Source organism: Ahaetulla prasina, chromosome 15 (assembly GCF_028640845.1).
Source record: "Ahaetulla prasina isolate Xishuangbanna chromosome 15, ASM2864084v1, whole genome shotgun sequence".
Taxonomy (NCBI): domain Eukaryota; kingdom Metazoa; phylum Chordata; class Lepidosauria; order Squamata; family Colubridae; genus Ahaetulla; species Ahaetulla prasina.
The window spans coordinates 911166-937046 of NC_080553.1; the positions used below are offsets into that span (position 1 = coordinate 911166).

Consider the following 25881-nt stretch of genomic DNA (forward strand, 5'->3'; position numbering starts at 1 on the left):
GCTGTTGAACAATTATAAGGCTGCAAATTTAATATGATGTATATTGAGAAATGTTAAACCATGATGAAGTCAATAGATGTGAATTCAGAAAGTTTTGCAAGAATGTGGAGTTTAAGATGTGTTACTGAATGTAATTAAGAGTGGCATTTAATGGAAATAAAATTTATGTAGATGAGATGCCTGGCAATCTTTAGCACCCAGACTATGTTCTCCTCTGACCTGCTGTTGGCTCACTGACAGTCCCAATATTGCAGAATATACAGCTTCATACTACGCAACTAAGCTCCATTTCATGCTGAATAAACTAAATCATCAGTCACCAACTGGTGGTCTGTAAGAAAATTTTGGTGATTCGCAGAAAAATTATTTGCATTTTTTATATCGCACTAAATACTATTTAACTTTTCTAAAAATTCTTATTAGTGGTCCACAGGTTTTAAAATTATGGATTTAGTGGTTCCCGTGGTCTGAAAGGTTGGTGACCCCTGAATTAAATTATTAATGTATCTTAAATAGAAACCTATTCTAGATAGAAATTTACTCCAGAAGCATTTTATTAAAATAAATTTGATTTAAATAAAAATAATCCGATTTTTTAACTTTAAAAAAAAATCATCGATTTTTATCCACCCTGTATGAAATGTTTGTGGCCACGAAGCGTAGAGGGACAAAAGCTATTATAAGCTTGTTGGTTAAAACCCGGTTCAGGATCTTCTGAGATAGAACTACTCCTGTCTTAGCAAAACAAACTCAAAACTGCATTTCGAGCCAGCTTCGGTCGCCGTTTCTGCCTGGCTCCGTCCCAAACACGACCTGCTGCATCTCCAGAGGAAGCTTTCCGTGGCCGGGCTTTGATTTTGCCCCCCCGCCCCCCGCCCCCAACACCATGGGGGGGGGGGCTACTCTGGGGCGCCTCCTCCCCCCGGGGAGCAGCGGGGAAGCCCTCCCGACCTCAGCCCAGGCAGGGGAGAGGCGGCAGGAGAGCCGAAGCCCCCCCCCCCCCGACGGCTTCTGCGCCCAGCTGCACAGGAGGGCCCGGAGTGATGGGGGCGGGGGGGGGGTCTCGGCGGGGCTTCCGGGGCACTTGGGACGCGCGCTCGGCCGGCAGCAGCTCCCTGGAAGGGGCTCCCCGCGGGGGCTCGGGCGGCTGGCCGGGGAAGACCGCCCCCGCCGCCTCTCTCCAGCCCCACCCTCTTCGCCCAGGCCGGCCTTCCCCCGCGGCCAGCGGCCCACCGTCCCCGCCGCCCCTACCTGGCCGGAGACGGGGCTCTGCGGGCCCGCCCAGCGCCGCCACAGGCTCCGCCCGCCACCCGCGGGGTCGACCGGGGCGGAAGCAGGAAGCGCGGCTGCGGAACTCCACTTCCCGGCGTTCCGCGCGCCCCTCGCCCGCCCACTTCCGGCGGCCCTGCGGAGGCGCTCTGGCTCGGGCGTCCGTGGCGGCGGCGGCGGCGGCGGCGGCGGGATGGAGGAGAGCGAGTGGCGCAGCGCCAACTTCCGGCAGAAGCTGGTCAGCCAGATGTGAGTGGCGGGGCCCCCGGGGGGGGGGCTGGGCCTGGCCTGCGGAGCTGCTCGGGGAGCCCCGCGTGGCCCGAGCTCCGGGCCGAGGGAAGGGCGGGCTCGGGGCGCGGAGGAGGCGGCTGGCCGGCCTGAGGCCGAAGCTGGGCCAGAGCCCCGCGGGAGGCCGCCCGCCCGCCACGCAGCTGCCTGCAGGGCCCCGGTGGGAGGATGGGGGAGTCCGGCAGGGAGGGCCGCCCGCTTCGCCCTGCGCCTCACCTGCAGGGACGGGCCCGGCCAGGTGGGAAGCGGCGGCGGGGGAGGTTTGGCCCGTCTGGCAGGCAGGCCTGTCAGGAGACCTGAAAAGGGCGCCCGCCCGCCCCTCCCTCCCTCCCGCCCCTCCCTCCCATTCAGGTTAAGGCCTGTTGCGAATTCTTGCTCGGAAATCATGTTTTTAGGACAGGCGCAGAATCTCTCTTGATCTCATGGTAACCCAAAGATTTATTCCTACTTCCGTAGAAACCCTGGGGATCTGTAAACTGTAAATCGTTAGTTTACAATTTTGTCAAATTAAACTTCCCTATCCATGTGTTCCTTAGATATACCTAAAGCTTTTGATTCCCTGGAAATACTATTTGTAAAACAAACATTAAATTTAATTTTGGCACCCGTTTTCTTAAGATAATTGAAGATATTTATAGCCAAACTCAGATATGATTAAGCAGCTATGATTCATATCCCTTTACTATTTTAAGCGGCACCAAGCAGATGCCTCTTTTATTGCCTTTATTATTTAACCTAGCCATAGAAGCATTGTAATAGCACTCCGATCCAATAATCAGATTTGTGGGGTGAAAGTGGGAGATAAGACCTATGTATCTTTTAAATTTATTTGCAGATGATATATGATTTTGACTCCCAAATGTTTCTTATTCAGCTGGCTACCCTAAGGAGGAGTTAAGAGTATCAGGACTCCAGTTAATTTTTATAAATCACATCTGGTATTTTTCACATTCCCCTCAAAACACAAAAAGGGCTACTCTGGGTGGCTTACAACAATAAAACAGAAAAAAAATAATTTTTAAAAAAATTTCCTCTTGGAAGCTGGTGCAGCACATAAAAGAAAAGCACATTTGCGCTACGTCTTTGGTAGCGCAGTAGAAGTGGGTATTTTATGTCTAGGCAGGACTAGTTCAGGGGTCTCCAACCTGTGGTCCCTTTAAGACTTGTGGACTTCGAGGAACTCTGGGACTTGAAGTCCACAAGTCTTAAAGGGATCAAGGTTGGAGACCCCTGGAGTAGAAATCACCATCTCTCTCATTCCATTCTCCAGCCTCCCCTTTTGGAGGAAAGGTTGTTGAGATATTAAGCATTCACATTGTTGTATTGTTTGATTCTATTTTCTGTTTACACTTTTTTTGTTTACTCCATTTTATTGTTGTAAGCTGCCAAGAGTAGCCCCTTGGCAAAATAGGTGACAATACATTTAACAAATAAATAAATAGATTGCATTTGTAATGGAGCCAGAATGGGGATGGTGCAACCATTGTGGTTTGACTGACTCTAGATTCACATCAAATTCAGATCTCTTAGCAGCCTTAGCTACCATCAATCATGGTATCCATCTGGACCAAATAGAATGAGGTCAGTGTGTTGTCTCAGTTTCTAGAAGCTGTTCAAGTCTGGATGGGAAGATATAAATTGAAGCTGAACTGGAGCAACACCATCTGGTTCCAGGAATTTATTAACCTCATTTTTTAATGGAGTTGCATTTCCCCATGTTGCAGTCTGCAGTTTTTTCCTGGAATAATAGCTGTTGCTTGAGGAAGCAGATAGCAGCTATGGCCAAGAAAGGCTTTGCACAGATCTATCTGTGTACTAATTATGCCTTTTCTTGGATCATGGTACCCTACTGATGGCCACACACGGCTTAGTCAACTTCCTTTATGAATTAGGACATGTACCGATGGAAGATAACAGGTGTTACAATGGATGAAGGTGCCCTTGGAGACTACCCAGAAACCACAGCTCATTCAGGGTGCAGTGGTGTGAGTGAAAGTGGTTACTGGTGGGCTTCCAGATGGAGTCCAACATGCTGGTTGCCATCTGCATGATATAAAGCCAACCTATTTGCAGGATCGCCTGTCTTCAGTTGAATCTGCCTTTGCAACAAGATATAAGTACCGTGTTTCCCTGAAAATAAGACAGGGTCTTATTTTCTTTTCAACCCTGAAATAAGGACTTGGCCTTATTATTGAGGAGGGGGGGGATGGCTTATTATTTTAGGGGTGAAGATGGCGAGCGTGGGACTAGATGTCCTGTCGCCACCACTGCCTCCCCTCCCTGTTCTTTGCACCACCCAAACGGCTAGCTGCCGCTGCCCTGATGTGTCCCACCACCGCTGCTGCCTCGTGGATCAGGACTCCGTAAGGCTTGTTGTTCCAATGTATGCATGAATGGCAGCATAGCATCATACAGCTGGCATCCTGCCACTCGTGGCTGTGCCGGTATGTCGAACTTCATGGTAGTGCTGCCGTTCATGCGTGCAGCGGCACAATCCTTGCAGAGTCCTGCTCCACGAGGCGGCGGCGGCGGCAGCACGATGAGTCTCATAAAGACTTATTTCTGACAGGTGGGGTGGGGGAGAAGTGAGACGCATGGAGCGAGACATGGCTCCCCTTGCTGTCTCTTCTTCCCCCTCGCCGGCATGGCAGGGCTCCTGCGCCTTGCTTAGCCACCTGCCCCTTTTAGGGATGTAATTTGGGGGTAGCAGGTGGGGCGGGCAAGAAGCGGGACACGCATCTTACATTTCAAGCTCTGTCACGTTCCTTGCTGTTGTGTCCAGGAAAACACAACAGGGATTGGGAGTGGGAGGCACCGTTTATCGGTGGTTCTCCTCCTATCTCTCCGATCGGTCGCAGACGATGTTGACGGGGGGGCAGAGGTCGGCCCCGAGACGCCTCACTTGTGGGGTGCCGCAGGGGTCGATTCTCTCGCCCCTCCTGTTCAACATCTATATGAAGCCGCTGGGTGAGATCATCAGTGGCTTCAGTGTGAGGTACCAGCTGTACGCTGATGACACTCAGCTGTACTTTTCCACACCGGGCCACCCCAACGAAGCTATCGAAGTGCTGTCCCGGTGTCTGGAAGCCGTACGGGTCTGGATGGGGAGAAACGGGCTCAAGCTCAATCCCTCCAAGACAGAGTGGCTGTGGATGCCGGCATCCCGGTACAGTCAGCTGCATTTAACATTTTAGGAGGAATTTCCTTCATCATGTTTATATCTTGTCCCAATATTTGAAATTTATTTTTATAAAAGGCTTGCAAAATTTCATACCTAACCTTTTTAGTTGTAAAATAAATAACCACATCCCTCAGTACTCTATTTTGTCTTGCCCACCAAGAATTAACACGATAAATTCTTTCAATATTAATCTCAAAATCTTCTGGCTTCACACCCTTTATCTGAGCAAAAGCTTGCGTAAAAATCTCTTTTAAATTTTCCTTCCTATTTTGCTTCAAACCCCTCACCCTTATAGCATATTCCATTAATCTATATTGTAATATTACTCTTTCTTCATCTGCCCTATCTACCTTTGCCTGTATATCTTCCATCTTATCTAAGTTCCAATTGTTTTGATTCTTTTGAATTTCCTCTATTTTCCTTTGCAGCTCTAAATTAACTTTATTAAGTTCTTCTAAACTATCCTCCATCTGAATACAAGACCTTAATATTTGCGAAATTGCATCCTTTACCATTTTCATTTCTCTCTTCTGCTGTTCCACCACTTCCTTAAAATCCAACATCTCTTTCTCTATTTCATCAAATTTTTGATCTATTTCTAAAAAATGAGTCTCCAGAAACTCCTGTAAAAAATTCCTTAATTCCTCTTTAATATCTTGTTTTAATTTTCGTATCTGAACTGAAGAAATTTCAAAATTTTTAGTGGCTTTTGGTACTATTTGCTTAAGAGCCATTTTTAAAATATATAACCTACCCAGTAACAAGGGACAAAAAGGGGTTAAAAAGGAAAGATTCAAAAAACTTTTCTTCTAAATCACTATAGTCCCAAAGAAGAAAAAGAATATAAATCATAAAATTCTCATTTCTTCCATATAGTCAGTATCTTCTTGTATATCTCCTGGTTCCACACTGGCTGTTAACAAGCATTTCCTTAACTTTCGTTTCCAATACACAAATCGCCATTTGCTTGCATTCCACAAAATGCCATTTGCTTTCTTTTCTCCTATCTTCGCAACAAATGTATCCTCTATTAGGGGCTTGCAGGCTTCTTGCAAACAAATGCTAGAACTCCAGTTTCTGCTCTGTCCGCATTACAATCCATCACAAATCCATTTTTGCCGCAGAGATTGGACGCTACGTTTTTTTCTGCCAAAAGGCAGATGCCCTCCGAGTCCAGAGCTTCTTTCAGGCTTTAGAAGGAGCACTCCCCTCAAGCCTCCAGAAACTTTTCTGGGGCTTCTCCGGGGGGCTCAACTTCAGCCCGAATGCTTATCTCTCCCTCTTTGCCTGAGGGGGAGATTTTCAAGCCGCCGGACAGCTGATTTACGCTGTCCTGGCGGCTCTACGGACTCACGGGGTAAGCAGTCTAAAAAAGACCACCATCAATGAAGTGGAGCCAGACGGAAGTCCCTTTTCTTTACTTTTTTAAAGCATTTTTTATTACCTATTTGCCCAAACCGGTAGTAAAAAATGCTTTAAAAAAGTTTTTTAAAAGATTCCCAAGATCGCACACCACAGTTGATTCCCCCCTCCCTCGCTTTTCTACTTAACTTCCCAAGCCTCCTTTTGGTGTGTACTGTGCATGCAGGGATAGTGCATGTTTGGTGCAAACTGCGCATGTGCACACGCTTGGCACACAGCACACATGTGCAGCCAGCAAACCGGTTCAGATTTCACCACTGCTGTACTGTCTTCCGGCACAAGGGAGGCATGTATTCTGGAATGTTCTTCCCCCTCAGACTTTCCAGAAAGCCTTGGAAGTCCTCGTGCCAGGATGTCCGTGAACCCGCTGTTGGGTTGAATGGTTTGTGTTTAGTTGTACAGGTCTTTCTGTTCCTGGGTTAATTTGTCTATATTTGTATATATATATTTCCACCCTTGGAAGCTGGTCGTAGTTGTATATGGAAATCACAACCTGAAACGAAAAGAAGATGCTCACAGTAAAGCCAACCATCTAACTGGAGGAGTCCAGTATCCTCAGGTTTGATGGAAGGGGAGGATTTCTTCTGATCCCCCCCTTCCCAATCCAACACATTGAGATGCCCTGGCCCAGAATTCTTCTTGCCAGAGAAGACTTTATCTCAGTGAACAATGGCGGGTGCCGTGGCTTCTTGGCCCAAGTGAGCCTGTGCAGCTGCAGTTCCTGGTGTTGTCCCAGCCTCTTGTTGCTTTTAGGCAAGGAAGCATCCTTCTGCATGGCGACCCGATTGGGTCCAGAGCGTGGGCTATGCTATGAGGGAAGCAAATGGGGCTCGTGCAGGAGAAGCCCCAGCATCCATTCAGGAAAGACCTACTGTTGTGACCCAGGTTCCTGGACCCGGACTCCTGGACTCGGATGATTCAGAAAGTGAGGGAGAAGACCTGGCAAGCCCTGCTTCTCTTGAGCCCTTTCCCTCCCTGGCACCCACTCAAAGGGAGGAGGAGGGGCCGGCAAAGCCTGATTCCCTGGAGCCGCCTTCTGATTTGGCAACGCCCCAAGAACAGTTTTGGAGTGATGCAAGACTGCGCAGGCGTGACCGGCGCGCGCAGCAGAGGAAGCGTTGGGACAAAGCCAAGTCATAATTGTCATGCAGTGACATCTGTAGAGACTATAAATAGGAGGCGGGACTTCCTGGTTTTTTGTCTTGGACAAAGCAATGAATTTGCGCGGGCAAACTGTATCAATGGAGGGAAGAATATATTCGTGAGTAATTCTGGCCTTATCTGTAATTTCCTTGTTATCTCCAGAAACTTGGCAGGCCCGTGGGTAGACGTGGCCAGGACATTTATATATATGTAAATAAATCAGAAAAGGAGGCCTCTGACTGACTCTTTGCTGGGAGTATTGGGGGAAGGGAAACAGAACACCTACCTTGTTTCAGATCCAAAAGCATTAAGGACTCTATGACAAAGAACTTTAGGGAGATAAGCAATTGAATGCAGAGCATAGATGGGAAAATAGAAACTATTCTACAAGGGACGATGAATAAAGACCAAGATGCCCAGGGAGGGAGGAGACAACAGAAAGAATGGAGGAAAAGACAGAACAGATAAATCAACAAGCAAAACAAGAAGAGAAGATAATAAAGTCCATAATGATTAATGAAACAAATCAGGGGAAAAGTATCTGAAGAGATTTAAAAATGGAATGGGAAGATGCCATTGAAAAAGAGATAGGGGCAGGGGTGAAATCTAAAAATTTTCCCTACCAGTTCTGTGGGTGTGGCTTGGTGAGTGGGTGGTGTCCTGTGACTGAGTGGGCATGGCCAACTCGATGTCACTCACAGCCATGCTCAGTCACATGACACCCCCCCCCACCAAACCACACCCACAGAACCCAGTAGGAAAACTTTTTTAATTTCTATTCTGCCTTTTCCCTTTTTGTGAGATGCCTGCAGCTGCAGCCTCTCTTTTTTTCAGTGCGCCTGGAGGTGCTTCTTGTGCTGAAAGATGCAGTGCCTGCAGGCTTCTTGCAAATGAAAGTTACCAGAGCCCCTCCCCTTCTTGAACATGGCCTTGCCTCGGAGCCACCACCCACTCTCCCTTGGCTTTGGGCTGGGGGTCAGGGCCCAGGGATGCGCCATTCCGCAGGACCCTGGAGCTGCTGCCCACTTCGACCGGGTTGGGGAATGCACCATTCCCTGACTTCAGCCTTGCCCCAGAGCCACTGCCCGCTCTCCCTTCGCCATGTGGCGTATCCTTACCTTCCTCCCAATGCTGGCTGCCAGGGAAGGCAAGCGCCGAAAGATGCAGCGGCTCCAGGCTTCTTGCAAACAAAAGTTACCAGAGCCGCTCCCCTTTTTGAATGTAGCACCGCCATCGCTGCCCTGGTCCAGGCACCAGCTGCGCAAGTGCACACCTATCTTGCTGATGATGAATGAATGAAATAAACATTTGCAGCTGCTGCATCTTTCGGCTCTTGCCTTCCCTGGCAGCCAGCCACAGTACGAAGGTAAGGAAACGCCGTGTGGCAAAGGGGGAGTGGGCGGCGGCTTCAGGGCTCTAGGGAATGGCATGACCCTGGGCCCCGGCCCCCAACCCAAAGTGAAGGGAGAGCGGCCGGCGAGAAGGCGGTGGCTCTGGGTCAAGGCCAGAGTCTCTTTCTGGGTGCGTCGCTTCTGCCTGTTGGGCCACTTCCTGAAGCTGGCAGCTCCGCAACCAGCCGCTTTGCTTTTTCCCTATTTTTCCTCATGGGAGATTTGCGTGATGGCATGAGCAGAAGCGCTGCAGGGAAGTGGCCCAACAAGCAGAAGCGCTGCATCCAGAAAGAGAAGGGGAAGAGGGACCAGTGTGCTGCAGAGGCGAAGGCAAGCTCTGGGGTGCCAGCGGCACTCTGGGAGAGAGGGCGGATGTCCCGGGGCTGCACGTGCAGTGCCGCCACCACCACCTCTCTTGGCCCCAGCGCATGCACAGAGGCTGAAAAAAACAGGTTATTTCCTAGTTAAAACTAGGAAGTAATGACTTCTGGGTAGGTAGGCGGAGCCTCGAGCTGCCATCACTATTGGTTCTCCAAACCACTGGCCATCATTGCTACTGGATCGGCTGGTTAGCTCCGAACCGGGAGCATTTCACCTCTGAATAGGGGTTTGGGCAGATACCCTGGAAGCTTAGCAACATAAGAGGATAGAGATGGAAGGAATACTTAGACTAAACAGTAAAAATGCAGAGGTAGATAGAGACAAAGATCCAAGGGAGGAGTATGGAAGGTATGCCAAAAAAACAAATAAGAATTGAAATATTAAAACGGGCAGGAGATGATGAATAGAAAGGAAATGTTATTTCTTGGGGTTTTTTCCCTTCTTTCTTTAATATAATGGGAGCCTGATTAAAAGTTAGAATAGAAATAGAATAGAATAGAATAGAATAGAATAGAATTTTATTGGCCAAGTGTGATTGGACACACAAGGAATTTGTCTTGGTGCATATGCTCTCAGTGTACATAAAAGAAAAGATACGTTCATCAAGGTACAACATTTACAACACAATTGATGATAATATATCAATATAAATCATAAGGATTGCCAGCAACAAGTTATAGTCATACAGTCATAAGTGGAAAGAGATTGGTGATGGGAACTATGAAACGATTAATTAAATTAATTAAATTAAATTAATTACTGCAGATTCAGTAAATAGTCTGACAGTGTTGAGGGAATTATTTGTTTAGCAGAGTGATGGCCTTCGGGAAAAAACTGTTCTTGTGTCTAGTTGTTCTGGTGTGCAGTGCTCTATAGCGTCGTTTTGAGGGTAGGAGTTGAAACAGTTTATGTCCAGGATGCGAGGATCTGCAAATATTTTCACGGCCCTCTTCTTGATTCGTGCAGTATACAGGTCCTCAATGGAAGGCAAGTTGGTAGCAATTATTTTTTCTGCAGTTCTAATTATCCTCTGAAGTCTGTGTTTTTCTTGTTGGGTTGCAGAACCGAACCAGACAGTTATAGAGGTGCAAATGACAGACTCAATAATTCCTCTGTAGAATTGGATCAGCAGCTCCTTGGGCAGTTTGAGCTTACTGAGTTGGCGCAGAAAGAACATTCTTTGTTGTCCTTTTTAATGATGTTTTGATGTTAGCTGTCCATTTGAGATCTTGCGATATGATAGAACCCAGAAATTTGAAGGTTTCTACTGTTGATACTGTGTTGTCAAGTATTGTGAGAGGTGGAAGTATGGAAGGGTTTTTCCTAAAGTCTACCACCATTTCTACGGTTTTGAGTGTGTTCAGTTCCAGATTGTTTTGGTTGCACCACAAGGCTAGTCGTTCGACCTCTCGTCTATATGCGGATTCGTCATTGTCTCGAATGAGACCAATCACTGTTGTGTCATCTGCGAACTTCAGTAGCTTAACAGATGGATCATTGGAGATGCAGTCATTGGTATACAGAGAGAAGAGAAGTGGGGAGAGCACACAGCCTTGGGGGGCCCCTGTGCTAATTGTACAGGTATTTGATGTGATCTTGCTTAGCTTCACCTGCTGCTTCCTGTTTGTTAGGAAGCTTGTGATCCACTTACAAGTCTGTTCCGGTACCTGTAGCTGGTTTAGCTTAGTTAGAAGAATGTCTGGAATGATGGTATTGAATGCTGAACTAAAGTCTTAAAAAGGACCCTTGCATAGGTCTTTGGAGACTCAAGATGTTGTAGGATGTAGTGCAGAGCCATATTAACAGCATCATCTGTTGATCTATTTGCTCGGTATGCAAATTGCAAGGGGTCTAAAAGCGGATTCGTGATGGTTTTCAGGTAGGAAAGCACTAGCCTTTCAAAGGTTTTCATGACTACAGATGTTAGAGCAACTGGTCTGTAGTCATTCAGTTCCTTGATGGTGGGCTTCTTGGCACTGGGATGGTGGTAGAGCGTTTGAAGCAAGAAGGAACATAGCACATCTCTAGTGATTTATTGAAAATATGGGTGAAGATGGGGGCCAATTGGTCAGCACAGACTTTTAAGCAAGAAGGAGTTATCTTGTCTGGGCCTGGAGCTTTTCCTGGCTTTTGTCTGTGAAATAGGTCCTGCACTTCCTTTTCTGTGATCACTAGGGGTTGTGAACCCAATGAAATGGGGTCAGTTGTAGGAGGCTTGGCTGTTGTTGGTGTGTCTGAGATGGGGTTGTGGAGATAGGTGGCTGTAGTTTCCTTTCAAACCTGCAGTAAAACTCATTCAGGTCATCTGCCAGTTGTTGATTACCTTCAGCCTGGGAAGGAGGTTTGCCATAGCCGGTGATATTTTTAAGAGTTTTCCACATGTTTGCTGGTTCATTTGCTGAAAATTGATTCTTTAGCTTTTCAGAGTAGCTTCTTTTTGCTGCTCTTATCTCCCTTGTTAGTGCATTTCTGGCCTGATTGTACAGCATTTTATCACCTTTTCTGTAGGCTTCCTCTTTGGAATGTCGTAGCTGCTTAAGTTTAGGTGTAAACCAAGGTTTGTTATTACTGTGTATTCGCAAGTTCCTTGTAGGTACACATAGGTCTTCACAGAAGCTGACATATGATGTTACAGTATCTGTGAGTTCATCCAGGTCTGCAGAGGTATCTTTAAAATATTCCAATCAGTGCAGTCAAAACATGCCTGTAGCTTTAATTCTGATTCCTCCGTCCAGGTTTTCACTGATTTAATTATTGGTTTTATGGCTTTAAGTCTTTGCCTGTAAGCAGGTACAAGGTGAATCATGCAATGATCAGAGTGTCCTACAGCTGCACGTGGTAAAGACCGATAGGCATCTTTTAGTGTTGTGTAGCAGTGGTCTAGAGTATTCTTGCCTCTGGTGGGACAATTGACATGCTGAAAGTATTTTGGTAGTTCTTTCCTTAAGTTTGCCTTGTTTAGATCTCCCAAAACAATGGCCAGTGAATCAGGGTGTTTGGCTTCAGCCTCCATGATTTGGTCAGCTAGAGTTCGTAATGCCTCATTTACACAGGCTTGTGGTGGGACATAAACAGCAATTAGAAGAAATGAGGAAAATTCACGAGGCGAATAGTAAGGTTTGCAGTTGATAATTAGAGTCTCTAAATTGTTGTCACAGAATTTGTAAATTATGTTAAAATCTTGACACCAGGTTGAATTAATATATAGGCATAAGCCTCCTCCTTTCTTTTTACCAGATGTTTCTGGAACCCTGTCTGATCGTTCAATTTGAAATCCTGGAATGTTCAGGCTGCTATTTTCAATGGATTCATTTAACCAGGTTTCAGAGAAGCATAGGACTGCTGAATTGCGAAAATCAGAATAGTATTTGTTTAAGAGAAGTATTTCATCCATCTTATTTGCAAGTGAGCGTATATTTGTTAGGAAAATTGAAGGCAGAGATACTCATATCAGTAATAAATATACAGAAGATTAGAGGTTGAAAGGTGGATTTAATATGTATGTTTAAATATGGTGAATGTTGTCAGGATGGAGTAAGGGAATTAGATTTTAATACAATATGTGTACTATACTAGCATTAGTAGGGATGGCCTGATTTAATAGAATAAATTAAAGAATGAAATGGAAAGATTAGAGGTTGATAGTATTATTATGCATGCTTAAACAATGTTGAAATTGGCATTAGAATGATACATTGAAATATTGAATAATTAAATAATGAAGGTTTCTATCTTAATACAAATAGGACTATTAATACTAGGGGTATATAAGCTTAATTAATGTTACAAATATTGATATTAGTATTGTTATTTGTGTCAAAATGAATGATACCCAGATGCCACACTGTTCATGTATTGATGTTGATGTATATATTAAAAAAAAAAGGGGGGGAACAGCTGCCTCAGTTCATATCCAAGCCTTGACCAGCAGCGAAAGAGCTTTGGCCACCAATCTTCCCAGGAGTTCATTATAGCTGGGGAAAAAACCTACTGAAAAAAATCCATAGATGTGTTTCTTTATAGCAGCCGTGAAGAGAAGCCAGGTGAAGCGCCAGGCGGATTCACAAGAGCCGTGCCCTAAATATTGGAAAGTTGTCCCAGGCTGCCACTGCAAACCTGAGCAGACTCTTGTTTCTTGCAGTGAAGATGCCATGAGAAAGGCTGGTGTTGCTCACAGTAAGACCAGCAAAGAAATGGAAAACCATGTTTTCATGAAGGCCAAAACACGGGTAAGAAGTTCCTTTCCTTGCTGGAGGGAAGAGGTGGGAGGGAGCCCCCTGCAAGGAGAAGCTGACTGGCCGGTGGCCCTGCAGACGAGGCAGCCTCACATGGGTTCCCTCTGGGGGGCATCAGCTGTGGAGAAGAGTGGCTCTGCTGCTCTCCGACTGGGGCCACGGAGGAGGAGGAGGAGGAGGTCTGCGCAGGATGGGATTTAAGTTTCTGAAAAGGAGCCTCTGCTTGTATGTTGGAAACTCTTCTTAAAGAAGAAGAGTTTCTCACCCCTCACTTCCTCACCCCCAAGCCAAAAAGAAGCATGTCCTGGTGGTGAAGGTGCCGGACTAGGAGCAGGGAGACTGCAAGCGGCTGGGAAGCCGAAGGGTCAGAGCAGGGACAGTGCCCCCCCCTCCCCCCAGCTCAGCCAGCCTCCCCTCCGTCACTGTAATCTGAAGTGAATTGGTGATCCGCTCCTCCCATCTCTGTGGCCAGAGGTGTCCCGAACTACATGGCACGCAAGGCAGTGCAGGAGGGCTTGTGAAGTTTCTGAGCCCCATGGATCGAGGAAATAGGAGAGCAACAGCCAGGTTCCACTGCATTCAAGGAGAGACCCCTGGAGCCCACCAAGGCCTTTGGCTCTGGTGGTGGCTGCTTCTGCCTGGGCCACCCTCCACCTGCGGGGCCTTTCTCCCCTGCTTCACAAAGACCTGCAGGCCCAGCCTGATGGGGCAAGAAGTCCCATGAGCCCTCGCCTGCCTCCCTGCTGCCTTTTCCTTTTCTAATTCTAGGACGAATATCTCTCTCTCGTGGCAAGACTCATCATCCATTTCCGGGATATTCGTAAGTAGCCCTTCGTGTTTCTGTGGATTAGCTTAAGGGCATTTTTCCTGGCTGGGAAGGAGCCAGAGTGGGGAGCTCACATCAAGTCTTAAGCCCCACCCAACCTATCCCCAGGTGGAATTTGGAGCCAGGTTCCCAACAGCAGAGAAAGCACTGTAGCTGGGCCTGGTCTCCGTCCCTGGAAACCCAAAGGAGAATTGTCTAATGCTGAATTCTAGGTGGGGAGAGAGGGGAGGGGAAAGAAGGAAGGAAGGAAGCTGAAAATGAGGGATGAGAAAGCCAGATCCACCGTCCCAAGTCCTCCCTTTGAAGGGCTTCAGTAGCTTTGGGGGGAAGGTGTACGCTCTCCTTTACCTTTGAGCTTCCTTTGTAATAATAATAATGGTAATGTAATCACTCAGCTCGTTTCGGTTGGCCTAATTTTTCTTTCCTAGAAAATGAGACCTTTCTGGGGAATTAGGGATATTGGCATTAACTCTAAGCCCCCAAACATCCTCACAAATGGAACTTTGTTTTGGGCCTAGAAGCCCATTGGAGGAAGAGCCCAAGATTTTAGATTTAAAAGGACTCCTGCCTTAAAGAGAAGACCCATGTTCCCCAGCAGAAGCCCTGTTGGCCCAGGCAGGTTGTTCCCTAAATCTATGTGTTTTGTTTCCTAGACAACAAGAAGTCTCTGGCCTCTGTCAGCGGTAAGGAGCCCCCTTTCCTTTGTCCCCTTCCTTTGTAGTGATGCTTCTGGGGCCTTTTCTGCTTTGTCATGGCCAGAAAGTGAAGGCCAGCCTGGAGGGGTAGGTGCCCTGGGGTGCCTGAGGCTGCTGGATGGAAAGAGGAAATGGGCTCTGAAAAATGCATTTTATCAGAACTATGCTTCATAGAAGATGGGTCGGGGTCTGGGACGGGGCGGGAGGGGAGTGGCTGCATCTTCAGCTGAAATGACAGAGCAGAGCAGAGCAGATGCACCTGTCTTTGTTTCTCCCCAGACCCAATGAATGCGCTGCAGAACCTGACTGGGGGTCCTCCAGCAGGACCAGGGGCCATGGGGATGGCTTCTCGTCCTCAGGGGGCCTCCTTGGCCGGGATGAGTGGGCTCGGGCCCCCTATGGGACAGCCGATGAATCTCCCAGGGCAGCAGCCTCCAGGACCTACCGGGATGGCCCCTCACGGCATCCCCAACATCCCTGCTGCCAGCCAGCCAAGTAAGTGTTTGAGGCAGACCCCTGGCCTTGGGGGGGAGGCTCCCTCTGATGGGGTTGGGATTGGTGGGGGGCCTCCCCCAGAATGATGAACACTTCACTTCTGTCGAGAAATGCAGGAGGGTCTTTTTAAATACAAAGTTAAGACCCTCTCTTCATTATAGGACTCCAAAAGCATTGATATGATGTCATGTTATTACTTACATTTCATCTGAAAAAGAAGAACTGAGTTCAGATAAATTTTCAAAGGAGAAAGTTAATTAGGACAGCTTTATTACAACTTCTATCTCTTTCTAAATCAATAGAGAAGTTTGGTCTGTGCTAAATATGATCTTATCAAATATTAACATTTTGATTATTATTGTATAAATATGTTAGGTATTATGGAGAAAGGGAAAAACTGGGAAATTATTGGCTTAAATAGATTAAGCAAAATAGTATAGTGCCATTTATTTAGGGTGGACATACACATAGGCCTATATACATACATATATTATGTGTGTGTATAACCTCACACACACACTGGTTGTTTTGGTTGCAATGCCCTATAGTGTCGTCTTGAGGGAAGAAGTTGAAACAGTTTATGTCCAAGATGTGAGGGGTCTGTAGATACTTTCACGACCCTCTTTTGGCTTGTGGTCCTCAGTGGAAGGCAGGCTGGTTGCAATTGTTCTTTCTGCAGTCCTAACTGTCTATTGATGCCTGTCTTGTTTGTTGCAATGCCAAACCAGGCAGTTATAGAGGTACAAATGACAGACTCAATGATTCCTCTGTAGAACCCTTATTAGCAGCTCCTTGGGCAGTCTGAACTTTCTGAGCTGGCGTAGGAAGAACATTCTTTGTTGTGCCTTTTTAATTATTGTTCTAATGTTAGGTGTCCATTTTAAGTCTTGAGATATTATAGAACCTAGAAATCTGAAGGTCTCTAATGTTGATACTGTGTTGTCTAGTATTGTAAGAAGTGGTAGAATAGGAGGACTTCTCCGATTTCTACAGTTTGAGTGTGTTCAGTTCAAGATTGTTCCGGCTGTAAAACAAGGCTAGTTGTTCAAATTCCCGTTTGTATGCAGATTTGTCGTCGTCTCGAATGAGACCAATCACTGTTGTATCATCTGTAAACTTCAATACATTAACAGAGGGATCGTTTGAGATGCAATCATTGGTATAGAGAGAGAAGTGGAGAGAGCACACAGCCCTGTTCCCCTCACCCCACCTCCACCCACCCTGTGCTAATTCTATCTGATGTGATTTCACTTGCTGCTTCCTATCTGTTAGAAAGCTTATGATCCACTTACAAGTGTGGTCAGGCACGGCTAGCTGAATCTAGAATAGAATAGAATAGAACAGAATAGAATAGAACAGAGGTAGTCAATCTTTTTATACCTACTGCCCACTTTTGTATCTCTGTTAGTAGTAAAATTTTCTAACCACCCACCGGTTCCACAGTAATGTGCTGTGTACTGTCGTCTGCGCATGCCTCTCGGACATCGTGGATTGGGTTTGGGGTGGGGGGGCACTGGCTACCAGCTCTGCTTGTCTGTTACAGCTGGGTAGTATGGGGGGAGATGCACGAGCTATTCTGGGACGAGGTTCTTTTGTTTGTGGTCGCACTATAGCGCCATTTAGTTTCACTTACATAATGTGAACTAAACGTATGCGCAGGCAATACAAATAGTATATTTTCAGAAATTTAAATTGTCACGGGGAATTTTATGAAAACCTAATGAAAATGTTTTTAAATAATGCTATGAAAATTTTTTAAAAAGTGAATTAAATTAAAAGCAAAGTGCTTCAGTATTGGATAAAATCCCTACCGCCCACCATAAAAGCTGGAATGCTCACTAGTGGGTGGTAGGGACCAGGTTGACTACTACTGGAATAGAATATAGACTAGACTAGACTAGACTAGAATTTTTTATTGGCCAAGAGAGATTGGACACACAAGGAATTGGTCTTGGTGCATATGCTCTCAGTGTACATAAAAGAAAAGATATCTTCATCAAGGTACAGCACTTACAACACTTAATGATAGTCATAGGATACAAATTTAACACTTAATGATACAACACTTAATGATAGTCATAGGGTACAAATAAACAATTAGGAAACAATATCAATATAAATTGTAAGGATACTTACTTAGAAGAATATCTGGAATGATCAAGCAAGAAGGATTTACCTTGTCTGGGCCTGGTGCTTTTCCAGGCTTCTGTCTTTGCAATAGATCTCGCACATCTTTTTGTAATGATCAGAGGTAGGGGGCCCAAAGGGATGGGGTCAGTTGTAGGAGGCTTGGCTGTTGTTTGTGTATCTGAGATTGAAATAGATGACAGTGATTTCCTCTCAAACCTACAGTAAAACACATTCAGGTCACCTGCCAGTTGTTGATTCCCTTCAGCATGGAAAGGAGGTTTGCTGTAACCAGTGATATTCCCCCCTCCCCCACACACACACACATTTGCTGGTTCATTTGTTGAGAGCAGATTCTTCAGCTTTTCAGAGTACCTTTTTTCTTCTGATATCCCTTGTGAAGACATTTCTGGCCTGATTGTACAGCATTCTGTCTCCTTTCCTGTAGGCTTCCTCTTTGGCATAACGTAGCTGCCTTAGTTTAGCTTTGAACCAAGGCTTGTTGTAACTATGTATTTGCAGGTTTCTGGCAAGCACATATAGGTCTTCACAAAAACTGACATATGAAGTTACAGTATCTGTGAGTTCATCCAAGTCTGCAGAGGTATCTTTGAAAATGTTCCAATCTGTGCAGTCAAGGCAAGCCTGTAGCTTTTACTTTGCCTCCTCAGTCCAAGATGTCACTGATTTAATTGTTGGTTTTATGGTTTTAAGCCTTTGTTTATAAACATGTTCAAGGGGAATCATCTTGATCATACAGTGATCAAGAATGTCCACAGCTGCTCATGGTAAAGATCCATAAGCCTCTTTTAATGGTGTGTAGTAGTGGTCTGAAGTATACTTGCCTCCAATATGACAGTTAGCATGCTGAAAGTTTCTTGGCTTAAGTTAAACTGTTGAAATCTCCTAACACAATGAGGAGTGAATCTGGGTATCTATCCTGAGCCCACATAATCTGGTCAACTAGAGTTTTTAATGCATTGTTTATGCAAGCTTGTGGAGGAATGTATGTTGCGAATAGAATAAATGTGGAAAGCTCTCATTGCAATTGATAATTAATCTCTTAAGTCCACATCACACATCACAGAATTTCTTTAGTGTAGTTACATTTTTATACAATCTGTTGTTGATATAAAGGCAGAGACCTTTTCCTTTATTTTTACCAGATGTTTCTGCAATTCTTTCTGCCCTTTGTATCTGAAACCCTGGGATGTGCAGGCTGCTATCATCAGTCGTCTCATTTAGCCACGTTTCCGTGCAACCGAGGGCTGCTGAGTTGTAAAGATCAGAGTTGCATCTGTTTAAAAGAATTATTTCATGCACCCTATTAGCAAGTGAATTTAAATTAGTCAAAAAGAGTGAGGGGAGAGGGGCTTTTATTCCATTTATTCAAAATCCCTGCTCGCTTACCCCTTCTTTGTTGCTGTCCTCTCCTCCTCCTTTGTTTTTCCATTGTCCAGAGAGAGCTGGATGAGAATCTCCTTTGCATTTGTAAAGACAGGGGGGCTATAATCACAGAAAGCTGCCCACTGAGGGGCAAAACCAAGTAGCTGGACTTGTGTACAGGAACACCTGTATGGAGTATGGGCTAGTCTTCACCAAGTCTAGATGGAGAACCCACAGGGCGTTGTGTAAAACAAGAAGGCCAAGATTCTGTGGGACTACCAGATCCAGACAAACAGGCAAGTACTAGCCTGCTGGTAGACCAGAAGACACGTTGCTGTTAGATGTAGCAGTGCCAAGAGGCAGGAAGAAGGACCAAAGCCTGAAGGAGGAACTGGACGGAATGTGGAAAGTCAGGGCATAAGTGGTCCCAGGGGTGGCAGGAGCACTTGGGGCAGGGACTCCTAAGATCCTGCACAGAACCCTGAAACCCCCAGGCCCCTGGGAGAGGACCTGAGATTGAGGAAGACAAGACCACCCATAAGGGTGAGGAGGGTATTTTATACATATGTTCTCTCATTTTACATCGCTGAATACAGCTGCAGTTTTAAAAAAAGAGTTAAAATATATTTTTAGCATAAAAACTGTTCTTAGCAGAAGCTAAGCATATGGAGCTGTGGTGGTGCAGTGATTAGAATGCAGTACTGGAGGGCTAACTCACTGCTCAATGAAGACCCAGATTGTTGAAAGCAATATGCTGATTCTGTAAACCACTTAGGGTTGTAAAGCACTGTGAAGCCGTATATAAGTCTAAATGCTATTGCTAAATGCTGTATGTAGGTTATTTAAAATCCTATGGTTTCTAATTGCAAAATGTTGAGCTATTTCCTAGAGATGTTCTACTCATATAATATTATTGGGATTAGAGAGACTAAATTACCATTACATGAGAGTTTAGCTTCCTTTTCCAGAGATGCTGGGGCCTTTCAGGAGTACCCAAGGGGCTGTTTCAATGTCTTCCTCTCTAAACATGTGACAGGTTCCGTCGATAAAGAATATTTATTTAAGACACTTGTGAGCACCGTTGAAAGCAAAGCTTCTAAGCATGCCAGTGTAACTGTACCTCTTGTGAAGCCCAAGGACCTGATAACAATCCTGGGGGAATAAAGGTGTCCGTGTGGCTGCTCCTTTGCCCATCAACATCGAAGCTTTATTTCTCTCGCCAAGCGAACTCCCTGCCTCTCGGAAGACTCTGAGGTCCAGGGAGGTGACGGCAGCCAAGTTGGAGGGTCCCCCTTGTGCAGAGTCAGAGGTTCCCCCCCCGAAACGTGTCTTGGGGTGCGTTCAACATGTGGCCCCTTGCAATTGTCTCTTCAGCCCAGCTCCAGCTGCAGCAGATGGCTGCACAGCAGCAGCAGCAGCAGTTCCAGCAACAGCAGCAGCAGGCCGCCCTGCAGCAGCAGCAGCAGCAGTTCCAGGCCCAGCAGTCAGCAATGCAGCAACAGCAGTTCCAGGTGGCGCAGCAGCAGCAAGCAGCAGCAGTTGCACAGCAGCAAATGCAGGTGGCGGCGCAGCAGCAGCAGCAACAGCAGCAGCAAATGCTCAAATTGCAGCTGCATCAACAAAGCCAGCAGCAGGTGAGAGCAAAAGCTTCTAAGCATGCCAGTGTAACTGTACCTCTTGTGAAGCCCAAGGACCTGATAACAATCCTGGGAGAATAAAGGTGTCCGTGTGGCTGCTCCTTTGCCCATCAACATCGAAGCTTTATTTCTCTCGCCAAGCGAACTCCCTGCCTCTCGGAAGACTCTGAGGTCCAGGGAGGTGACGGCAGCCAAGTTGGAGGGTCCCCCTTGTGCAGAGTCAGAGGTTCCCCCCCCGAAACGTGTCTTGGGGTGCGTTCAACATGTGGCCCCTTGCAATTGTCTCTTCAGCCCAGCTCCAGCTGCAGCAGATGGCTGCACAGCAGCAGCAGCAGCAGTTCCAGCAACAGCAGCAGCAGGCCGCCCTGCAGCAGCAGCAGCAGCAGTTCCAGGCCCAGCAGTCAGCAATGCAGCAACAGCAGTTCCAGGTGGCGCAGCAGCAGCAAGCAGCAGCAGTTGCACAGCAGCAAATGCAGGTGGCGGCGCAGCAGCAGCAGCAACAGCAGCAGCAAATGCTCAAATTGCAGCTGCATCAACAAAGCCAGCAGCAGGTGAGAGCAAAAGCTTCAGCGTCTCTCTCTCTCTCTCTCTCTTGCCAAGCAGCAGGAGACAGGATGGCTCTGATGGCCGAGGACTGGCCGGGCCACCTCCTGTGGGCATCGTGGGAAGGGGTTGGGCTGGCTCCCCTGAGCCATCAGTCTGACTGGGTCTTCTCTGCTCCACTCAGGGGGCCCAAGGGAAAGAGGGCCCTGTATTTTCATAGTTGGTTCTGAAATCCACTCCTGAATGCAGAAAAGGGAATGCAGTTGGACTTTGGTGCAGCTCCAGTCCCTCCAGTACAAGGGGCAGCAGAGCCTCTCCGGGGCCTTTCTGCTGCTCTTGCCGTCTTCATGATAACACTTCCTTCTCTTGCACTTCTGACTTTAGATGCAACAGCAGCAGCAGCAGCAACTGCAGCGAATTGCTCAGATGCAGCAACAGCTGCAGCAGCAGGCCGCTCAGGCCGCTCAGGCCCAGCAGCAGCAGCCACCGCCGCAACCACCACCTCAGCCACCACCCCCGCAATCAATGCAGCAGCAGGTGGCCCAGGCACCATCCCAGTCACTTCCTCCCCAGCCCATGGTCTCCCAGGCCCAGACTGTTGCGGGACAGATCCCTGGCCAGGTCATGTCCATGGCCATCCTGCCCCAGCAGATAAAAGCCTTGCAGGTAAGGGGTCAGGATGGCTGCCTCTGATTGCCTGCGTCCATTTTCCCAGTTACCTCTAAAGCCAGTAATATAGAATGGTCGAAGAAAACAGGGAAATGATTAAGATTAACAGAGGTAGCAAAAATGCAGAACGGTTTTGATGGAAATAAACATTAATTATAAAACTAAGAAAAAAGGCTAAGCAAGAAGTCTTCAACAGAAAGGATGAAACTGAAACTTATGAAATTATTTGCAATGCAGCTCAAGAGAGATACTGTAGCTGGGAATAATATTTTAGAAGGTGTAGGGAAATGCTGTTGATGTCAAGAGCTGGATAACAATGTAACTGTTGAGGGTTTAGAAATGATGAAAAGGAAGGGTAAAAATGAAGCTGGTGAACAATTGTTAAGGCTGCAAATGTAGATGGTGTATATTGAGAGACGTTAAAGCATGATAGAATAGAATAGATGTGAATTCAGAAAGTTTTGCAAGAATGTGAAACTCCACATTCTTGTGGAGTTTGGCTGAATGTAATTAAGAGTGGCATTTGATGAAAATAAAATTATGTAAATGTAGATGAGATGCCTGGCAATATTTAGCACTGAGACGGCCCCTTGCTTGGAAGAATATGTTGTGAATTAAAAGTATATGAAATGCTTGTGGTGATAGAAGTGTAGAGAGACAAAAATGTATAGCTTGTTGCTTAAAACCTGGTTTTCAGCAAATTTTAATAGATAATACAAGGAATAAAAGATCTGAAAATTAATGTATCAAAGAGTGAGATAAATGTGTTTGTCAGGGAAAGTGGAGTGAACAGTTGCAAGTTTGTGTGTTTATAAAACAAAAAATAGAGGAGAAAATGTTTTCTAAGTGAGTAAATGAAGACATGCAAATATTGTTAAAAAGAGATAGTATGTAGTCTATTTTTAAAGGAATCTATAAAGTAGCTAGGTATAAGACTTACTTCTGTCTATTTTATTAAATGGAAAATGACCGTTGCATATATCAGGAGAAACAGAAAAGAAAGCTGAGAGTGAGTGCTAAGAGAATAAGAGGAATACAAAAGCAAGGGACTGTATAAAGTAAGCATGTTGTGATAGTTTGATCATAAACAGAGAAATAATGAGGAACAAAATGAAGACCAAGAAAAGTGGTTTTGCTGGAGAGGTGAGACATTTGAACAATAAAATTATCAGGTAAACGTATAGTAAAAGCGCTTTGCAAGATAGAGAAGTATTGAGGAATTTAGTAACTAGTGCTGATGTAGCTGAATTTTCTTTTTTTCTATCTCCTGCCTTTTAATTTTTTTCTTTGTGTCTTTATACTCTTTGTATAAAGCTTCTTACCCTGAAAGGTAATGGGTGTGAAATGATATGCCTGCACTTTAATATCAGATTCATGTTTGTGGACAACAGTTTTTAGGTGTGCAATTCACAAACTTGGGCAAGTCTCTGTGTTTTAAAGCCTAGCAGACCAGAGGAGGCCCTGCTAGGCTTCTCCTGGCAGCATTGGCATTTCTGGATGCTCTCCATCCAGGCTCCCTCTCTGGGATTCCCAAATTTGTAGCAGGCCTGAAAGAAATCCTTCAGCTGGGGCATGGAAGCAGCTGCCAGGCTCCCCAGGAATCGGGCAGTGTCTTGGGTTTCGGGCACAGATGGGAAAGAGGCAGACGGGAGTCCCTGTCTTGGTTCTGTTCCTTAAGGTCAGAGCTTTGCAACAGCAACAGCAGCAGCAGCAGCAGCAGCAGCAGCAGCAGCAGCAGCAACAACAGCAACAACAACAGCAGCAACAACAGCAGCAGCAGCAGCAGCAGCAGCAACAACAGGTGGCTTCCCAAGTCCAGGCTGCCCAAATGGGAGCATCCAGCCAGGTAAGCTGCTGCCTCCAGAAGTTGCAGGCTGGGTGGGGCCTCTTTCCTAGTCCTGGGGAGAGGTGGAGGAGGCCATTTCAGGTCCCTTCTGCCCTTCTTTGCAGTGCAGTTTCTGCCTGCTGTAGTAGGGGAACCTGGCACTGCTGCCCTGTGCTTGGCAAGGCCCCCAGGCCGCTTTAGAAGGGTTTCCTGGATTTTTCTGAAAGAGGTTTGGTGGTCCCTTTCTCCCTGTTCCTGAGTGAGTGCGCCATTTCTCCTACCAGAAGCTTTGGTTGGATGCTCCTCCCCCTTCTTCTCTGTTCTGGGTAACCTGAATTTGAGGTGCCGCCTTGTTTCAAAGGGTCAGCTGCACATGGCACTGATTGTGGCCCTGTTGTGCTGGGCGACTCATTTCCAGCACGCTGCCCGATTGCCTGCTGTTCTTCCAGGAAAAGAGAACTAAGAATGTGACTGGATGCAGGAAGAGATTCATGGAACTGATCCCTGCACAGCCTTTCCCTTCCTGGCTCACTTGGAGCTGTTCCTGGAGGAGCTCTTGAAACCCTTGGCCCACGGCAGATGTGGCCCCTTGGCTGGCAAGAGAGCCAATCCCGGAAGTCATTTTGTCAGGCAGAGTTTGACCAGAGTGGCTCATCTTCTGAGGAGGGTTCCCTTGTGAGGCTCTCTTTCCTTCCCAACATCCTGGCCACGCGCCCTTGACAAAAGGGTTCAGTCTTGCTGGCATCAGGCAAAATCCGTACCCTCCGTCTGGCTCTTGGAAGCCTGTTCAAGGGAGAGCCTCTCTGCTTTTGTCAGGAAGTGGGGAAGGCAAGCCAGGAGCAGTTTGAGGATGGGGCAAAGCAGTGGAGGGCATTGGGAGGGCTGGACTCTCTTGTGCAGAGGGAAGAGCAGGGGATGAGGAATGTGTTGGGATTTTCAGAGCTCTGGGACAGGGCAACGATCGTAAATACAGGCCAGTTGCCAAGACCCCAAATTTTGATCACGTGACACAGAGACGCTGCAAAGGTTGTAAGGGTAGAAACTGGTCATAAGTCACTTATAAGTGTCAGCATAACTTCGAACAGTCACTAAATGAGTGGCTGTAAGTTGATGACCACCTGTATCTGCTTCTCCTTGGCTGTGGCTTGGATAGGCCCCTGGGTGCTTAAAGGAAGAGCCTTCTGGGAGTGACTTTATCCCACTCACTCCAAAGGTCCTGGGTGTGCCTTGCTCCAGAGATGCGCAGAATCCCCAGCTCTGCCAGCCGCTCTGCATCGGCCTCAGCCATCAAATGTGAGAGCCTTTGGGGCCTTTGGCTTGGACCTCTTGTCCCACACTCACGTCGTCTCCGACCTCTCCCTCTGTTGCTCTGTGCTTGCCCAGGAACCCACGTTCAGCAGACCTCTCCTCCCCTCCCCTCCCCTCCCCCGCAGGGATCAGTTCAGCTTCACCCAGTCGCACAACAGTCCCAGCTGGGGGTCCCTAATCTCAGTCTTCTTCAAGCTGCCAGAGTCCCAGCACCCAGCGGCCCTTCGAGATTGCAAGTGCAAGGAAGGCCCAGGACCCCAGAAATGGCTGCTGTGCCACTGAGCCGGTTAAGCAGCAGCTCTGAAAGGACTTAAGGCGCCCTCTGGCCCCGCTGGAGGAAAGGTCTCTCAGTCTTTGGCAGGAAAGAAGGGAAAGGCCTATTGGAGGGGATCGGCACTTGCCAGGAATTGGACAGTTTCTCATCTGTTCTTTTCTGGGCTTGTCTTTCTGCCAAGTCATATCAAAATGTGTGTGTGTGTGGGGGGGGATATCTCTCCTACCCCTCAGAAAACCCCATCTGAACGTTCAGCCTGGGCAGCGAGTGAGAGAGACGCCATCCGAGTGGTGAGCTTTCCCAGGGATTTCTCTGGGAAGAAGGATCCAGAGCATCCAGGCCCAGAGGGCTCGGGGAAGGCTGGGCTGTCCTCTGCTGGGGGACGGGAGGCTGATCCGGGGGCGGGGGGGGGGGATGGAGCTCAGAGAATCAGGAACGGCTCAGGGAAAGCAAGGAGCTTGTAGTGGCTGACTGGTTGTGCCGTCTTTTGCGGCGTGAAAAAGGGTCTCCAAAGAAGGGGCTTGGCGGAGGCCCAGGGGCTGCTTGGGTCTCAAACTTTGTAGATGGGATGAAGGATAATGCAAAATCCTAATGGAATAAAATGAGAGGTTTCTGGGAGTTGAGTGGCTGGCTCTGTTCTCACATCCGGCTTATGTTCTCCGGATTTGTCCCCGGCACTTTTTGAAACCCTTTTTGCAAACGATCCTGTTTCCACCACTGACATCTTTGTATGGCTTTTCATGTTCTGTGGTCCTTCCTGGAAACTTGGATTGTGCCATGGACCCC

General features: G+C 47.0%; 2 protein-coding genes across 3 annotated transcripts in view; one reads left to right on the forward strand and one right to left on the reverse strand.

The window, feature by feature from the left end:
- Nucleotides 1-1329, reverse strand: part of KLHL22 (kelch like family member 22) — a 29249-nt gene extending 27920 nt beyond the window's left edge. Inside the window, exon 1 of one of the 2 annotated variants that reach the window (XM_058158272.1) lies at nucleotides 1252-1329. The gene's annotated coding sequence lies outside the window, so the exon portion shown is untranslated. The remainder of the gene's footprint in view (nucleotides 1-1251) is intronic. The other variant, XM_058158270.1, reaches the window with a different exon arrangement.
- A 35-nt stretch (nucleotides 1330-1364) lies between these two features.
- Nucleotides 1365-25881, forward strand: part of MED15 (mediator complex subunit 15) — a 55359-nt gene continuing 30842 nt past the window's right edge. Inside the window, exons 1-9 of the mRNA XM_058158298.1 lie at nucleotides 1365-1518; nucleotides 13217-13304; nucleotides 14079-14130; nucleotides 14790-14819; nucleotides 15111-15326; nucleotides 20214-20479; nucleotides 20965-21027; nucleotides 21404-21685; nucleotides 23367-23534. Coding sequence (XP_058014281.1) covers nucleotides 1463-1518; nucleotides 13217-13304; nucleotides 14079-14130; nucleotides 14790-14819; nucleotides 15111-15326; nucleotides 20214-20479; nucleotides 20965-21027; nucleotides 21404-21685; nucleotides 23367-23534 — 1221 coding nt within the window. The 5' untranslated portion in view covers nucleotides 1365-1462. The remainder of the gene's footprint in view (nucleotides 1519-13216; nucleotides 13305-14078; nucleotides 14131-14789; nucleotides 14820-15110; nucleotides 15327-20213; nucleotides 20480-20964; nucleotides 21028-21403; nucleotides 21686-23366; nucleotides 23535-25881) is intronic.